Genomic DNA, 6,000 nt, shown 5'->3' with positions numbered 1-6,000 from the left:
TGCAGGTACAGACTCCTCCCTTCTACACATTGGCCCCTCCTTCCGGTCTAAAGCTTCCTAACCATAGCAACAGGCAACGTCACCACACTTCCTGTCAGCCCGGATGGAGATGTCAGGCTTCCTCTCTCTGGTAATCTAGGAAGAGATAATACCATATGCTGTTCAGTCACCGCAGGGAGACGCTCTTCCCCTCCCTCAACTGCACTCTATGGTACTGATCGCTTCATGAAGGTGCAGCAAGATGACGGAGACGGAGTGAGTGCTGAGCCTTCATTACTTCCGTATCTATGATAGACAGACATGAAACTGAGGGGGGAGGAACTCACTGTGTGCTGTGTCCCCACTGAGGGGCCCCTGTGTGTCCCCTCTACTGTCCCCACTGAGGGGCCCCTGTGTGTTCTCTTCAATATCACCACTGAGGGGCCCCTGTGTGTCCCCTCTACTGTCACCACTGAGGGGCCCCTGTGTGTTCTCTTCTCTGTCACCACTGAGGGGCCCCTGTGTGTCCCCTTTATTGTCACCACTGAGGGGCCCTGTGTGTCCCCTCCACTGTCACCACTGAGGGGCCCCCGTGTTTCCCCTTTACTGTCACCACTGAGGGGCCCCTGTGTGTCACCTCCACTGTCACCACTGAGGGGCCCCTGTGTGTCACCTCCACTGTCACCACTGAGGGGCCCCTGTGTGTCCCCTCTGCTGTCACCACTGAGGGGCCCCTGTGTCCCCTCTGTCACCACTGAGGGGCCCCTGTGTGTCCCCTTTATTGTCACCACTGAGGGGCCCTGTGTGTCCCCTCCACTGTCACCACTGAGGGGCCCCCGTGTTTCCCCTTTACTGTCACCACTGAGGGGCCCCCGTGTTTCCCCTTTACTGTCACCACTGAGGGGCCCCTGTGTGTCACCTCCACTGTCACCACTGAGGGGCCCCTGTGTGTCCCCTTTACTTTCACCACTGAGGGGCCCCTGTGTGTCTCCTCCCCTGTCACCACTGAGGGGCCCCTGTGTGCCCCCCCCCCACTGTCACCACTGAGGGGCCCCTGTGTGTCCCCTCTACTGTCACCACTGAGGGGCCCCTGTGCTTCCCCTTTACTGTCATCACTGAGGGGCCCCTGTGTGTCCCTTGTATTATTATCACTGAGGGGCCCCTGTGTGTCTCCTCCCCTGTCATCACTGAGGGGCCCCTGTGTGTCTCCTCCCCTGTCATCACTGAGGGGCCCCTGTGTGTCTCCTCCCCTGTCATCACTGAGGGGCCCCTGTGTGCTTTCTCTACTGTAATCACTGAGGGGCCCCTGTGTGTCCCCTCTGCTGTCACCACTGAGGGGCCCCTGTGTCCCCTCTGTCACCACTGAGGGGCCCCTGTGTGTCCCCTTTATTGTCACCACTGAGGGGCCCTGTGTGTCCCCTCCACTGTCACCACTGAGGGGCCCCCGTGTTTCCCCTTTACTGTCACCACTGAGGGGCCCCCGTGTTTCCCCTTTACTGTCACCACTGAGGGGCCCCTGTGTGTCACCTCCACTGTCACCACTGAGGGGCCCCTGTGTGTCCCCTTTACTTTCACCACTGAGGGGCCCCTGTGTGTCTCCTCCCCTGTCACCACTGAGGGGCCCCTGTGTGCCCCCCCCCCCACTGTCACCACTGAGGGGCCCCTGTGTGTCCCCTTTACTGTCACCACTGAGGGGCCCCTGTGCTTCCCCTTTACTGTCATCACTGAGGGGCCCCTGTGTGTCCCTTGTATTATTATCACTGAGGGGCCCCTGTGTGTCTCCTCCCCTGTCATCACTGAGGGGCCCCTGTGTGTCTCCTCCCCTGTCATCACTGAGGGGCCCCTGTGTGTCTCCTCCCCTGTCATCACTGAGGGGCCCCTGTGTGCTTTCTCTACTGTAATCACTGGGGTTCCCTGTATGTCAGCTGTAACATTATCACTAAGGACCCCCTGTGTGTCCCTTGTATTATCATAACCAAGGGCCCCTGTGTTTCCTCTGTATCATACTTATCACTGAGGGCCCCCAGTGTGTCTCCTTTATTATGATTGAGGGGCCCCTGTTCTCTTAGTAATAATGATCAATTTTGTGGGTGGGGTTCTGCTCTAGGATCTGTTACCAAAACTTGCGGTAACCAATAAAAAACATTCCTGTTGGCAGTCAGATGAGTGATGGACTGTGATTGGTTGCTGTATGTCCTGCACTCTCCATGCTGGACCTATTGAGGGGCCCCTGTGTGTCCCCTCCACTGTCACCACTGAGGGGCCCCTGTGTGTCCCCTCTACTGTCACCACTGAGGGGCCCCTGTGTGTCCCCTCCACTGTCACCACTGAGCGGGGTGACTGCAGGTCACATGTTCTTATTGTTGATGGATGTGTTTATGGTTTATTTCCAGGATGCGGAATGACAGCCATGGAGACTTCAACATCACTCTGCTCACCACTGCGGCCATGTCCACCCGGCTCGTCCTACAGACCCCGGCTAAGCCCATCATCCCAGTCCAGACTGGAGTCCAGGCTCTGCAGGAGGAGCAATCCAGCGGGATGTCCATCTTCTTCAGCCTGCTGGTCCTAGGTGAGGGGGTAGAGATGTCCTCTGCTCCACATAAAGCTGGTCGGCAGTATTTTGTTCAGCCATCCTCCCAGTAATCTTCCAGTCAGCCATGATGAGATTGCTGCCCCGACACACCGACCAGGGAAACCAGTACAACATAACTGCGATTGGCACTGAGACAGCTTAATAAAAACGTGTTGGTAGAACACAGGGTGGTTGTAAATAGGGTGGTTTGACAAGGAATGGTTGGACATGGGGTGGTTGGGCAATGGGTGGTTAGACATGGGGTGGTTGGACAATGGGGTGGTTGATCATAGGGTGATTGGACATTGAATGATGGGACATTGATTTCTTGAACACAGCATGATTCGACATAGTATAGTGGAACATAGAGTTGTTGGACTTGAGAGGGTGGGACAGGGATTAGATGGATAGGTAGTGGTTGAACAAGAGATGGTGAGAAATGGGATGGTGGTTAACATGGTGTTTGGCCATGGAATGGTGGGCCATGGGATGGTTGGACAATGGATGGTTGGACATGGGGTGATGGTACATTGATTGCTTGAACACAGGATGATTAGACATAGTATAGTGGAGTTGTTGGACTTGAGAGGGTGGGACAGGGATTAGTTGGATAGGTAGTGGTTGAACAAGAGATGGTGAGAAATGGGATGGTGGTTAACAGTGTGTATGGATGTGGAATGGTGGGTCATGGTGAGGCCTAGGGTAGTTGGACATGGATAGTGGAGCATAGGGTAGTTAGACACAGGCTGGTGGGTCATAGGGTAGTTGGACATGGGATGGTTGTAAATGGTGGTTGGACATGAATGGTGGGCCATGGGGTGGTTGAGCACAAGATGGTGGAACAATAGGTAGTTAAATAGTTAGTCTGGTTGAAAAAAGACACAAGTCCATCTAGTTAAACCAATAAAAGTGGTAAAAAAAATTATACAGTCCCAAAATACACAATCCTATGCCCACAGTTGACATGGGATGGTGGGGCATAGGGTAAGTTGACACAAGCTGGTGGGGCATAGGGTAAGTTGACACAAGCTGGTGGGACATAAGGTAGTTTGACATAGGATGGTGGGGCATAAGGTAGTTGGACACAGGTTTGTGGGGCATAGAGTAGTTAGACACAGGACGGTGGGGCATTGGGTAGTGGGACATGGGATGATAGGGCATGGGGTAGTTGGACACGGGAATGTGGGGCATAGGGTAGTTGGATACAGGATGGTGGGGCATAGGGTAGTTAGACACAGGACAGTGGGGCATAGGGTGGTGGGACATGGGATGGTGGGGCATAGAGTAGTGGGACACGGGATGGTGGGGTATAGGGTAGTTGGACACAGGATGGTGGACCATAGGGTAGTTGGACATGGGATGATGGGGCATAGGGTAGTTGGACACAGGATGATGGGGCATAGGGTAGTCGGACATGGAATGGTGGGGTTTGGGTAGTTGGACACAGGATATTGGGGCACAGAGTATTTGGACACCGGATGATGGGGCATAGGGTAGTGGGACAGGGGATGTTGGGGCATAGGGTAGTGAGACATAGGATGGTGGGACATTGGGTGGTGGGGCATAGGGTAGTTGGACACGGGATGGTGGGGCATAGGGTAGTGGGACATGGGATGATGGGGCATAGGGTAGTTGGACACGGGATGGTGGGGCATAGGGTAGTTGGACACGGGATGGTGGGGCATAGGGTAGTTGGACACGGGATGGTGGGGCATAGGGTAGTTGGACATGGGATGGTGGGGTTTGGGTAGTTGGACACAGGATATTGGGGCACAGAGTATTTGGACACAGAATGATGGGGCATAGTGTAGTGAGACATAGGATGGTGGGACATTGGGTGGTGGGGCATAGGGTAGTGGGACATGGGATGTTGGAGCATAGGGTAGTTGGACACGGGATGGTGGGGCATAGGGTAGTTGGACATGGGATGGTGGGGCATAGGGTAGTTGGACATGGGATGGTGGGGCATAGGGTAGTTGGACACGGGAGGTGGGGGGGCATAGGGTAGTTGGACACAGAATGGTGGGGCATAGGGTAGTTGGACACAGAATGGTGGGGCATAGGGTAGTTGGACATGGGATGGTGGGGCATAGGGTAGTTGGACATGGGTGGTGGGGCATAGGGTAGTTGGACACGGGATGGTGGGGCATAGGGTAGTTGGACATGGGATGGTGGGGCATAGGGTAGTTGGACACGGGTGGTGGGGCATAGGGTAGTTGGACATGGGATGGTGGGGCATAGGGTAGTTGGACATGGGTGGTGGGGCATAGGGTAGTTGGACACGGGATGGTGGGGCATAGGGTAGTTGGACACGGGATGGTGGGGCCTGGGTATTGTGCACATGGGGTCTCTTTGAGATATCTCCATATGCTGAGAGCCCCGTGTCTGCAGAAGACTTTTTATTAGGAAGAGTATATTGACTGGCTATGGTAGGCTGAGGTGCTGGAGAGGTCATGAATATTTTTATCACATGACCAGTTGAAGAATGAATGGCTCTTATCAGAGGGTTGTGTCACTCAGAAAGGAGAATTTTGGACGTCCCGTGCTGGATGAGTTATCCTTTCTTATAGATATACTTCAGATGGATTCATTATGGTCATGGGATGCTGAGCTTCCTGAATGTGTACTATTGTTCATCTTCCACCCCCCTCCTCCCCTCCCCCCAGAGTTCACATGGCTGCCCTGGTCACCTGATCCCCGGGTGCCAGTCATAAGTCAGATGACTGAACAGTACTGCCTTTCAGATCTGATGAGTGATTACTGAGCCCTCCGCACAGCATGGGTTGAGGAATAATGTGCAATCATCTTCTTCCTCCGAGGGTCATATAACTGCACTTCAGACTAATTCTCCATGGCTTGTACAGAGTGTTTCCTATCGGTAGCATTTATATTTCAGGGGTTTTATATACTGAACAAAATTATAAACCCAACACTTTTGTTTTTGCCCCCATTTTTCATGAGCTGAACTCAAAATACTTTTTTCTATGTACACAAAAGGCCGATTTCTCTCAAATATTGTTCACAAATCTGTGTTAGTGATCACTTCTCCTTTGCCGAGATAATCCATCCACCTCACAGGTGTGGCATATCAAGATGCTGATTGGACAGCATGATTATTGCACAGGTGTGCCTTAGGCCGGCCACAATAAAAGGCCACTCTAAAATGTGCAGTTTTATCACACAGCACAATGCCACAGATGTGGCAAGTTTTGAGGGAGCGTGCAACTGGCATGCTGACTGCAGGAATGTCCAACAGAGCTGTTGCCCGTGAGTTGAATGTTCATTTCTCTACCATAAGCCGTCTCCAAAGGCATTTCAGAGGATTTGGCAGTACATCCAACCGGCCTCACAACCGCAGACCACGTGTAACCACACCAGCCCAGGACCTCCACATCCAGCATCTTCACCTCCAAGATGGTCTGAGACCAGTCCCAGGACCTCCACAT

The 6,000-nt window shown here is 53.5% G+C and overlaps 1 protein-coding gene across 1 annotated transcript in view; it reads left to right on the top strand.

Annotated features, from left to right (window-relative positions):
* The first annotated feature begins 226 nt into the window (after positions 1 to 226).
* SLC9A8 (solute carrier family 9 member A8) overlaps positions 227 to 6,000 on the top strand; it is a 53,529-nt gene continuing 47,755 nt past the window's right edge. The window contains exons 1-2 of the mRNA XM_082272941.1: positions 227 to 255; positions 2,373 to 2,551. Coding sequence (XP_082129067.1) covers positions 242 to 255; positions 2,373 to 2,551 — 193 coding nt within the window. The 5' untranslated portion in view covers positions 227 to 241. The remainder of the gene's footprint in view (positions 256 to 2,372; positions 2,552 to 6,000) is intronic.

Source organism: Pelophylax lessonae (genome assembly GCF_965119305.1).
Source record: "Pelophylax lessonae genome assembly, chromosome: 11".
In the NCBI taxonomy this organism is placed as follows: domain Eukaryota; kingdom Metazoa; phylum Chordata; class Amphibia; order Anura; family Ranidae; genus Pelophylax; species Pelophylax lessonae.
This window is presented reverse-complemented; position numbering and strand designations above follow the sequence as displayed.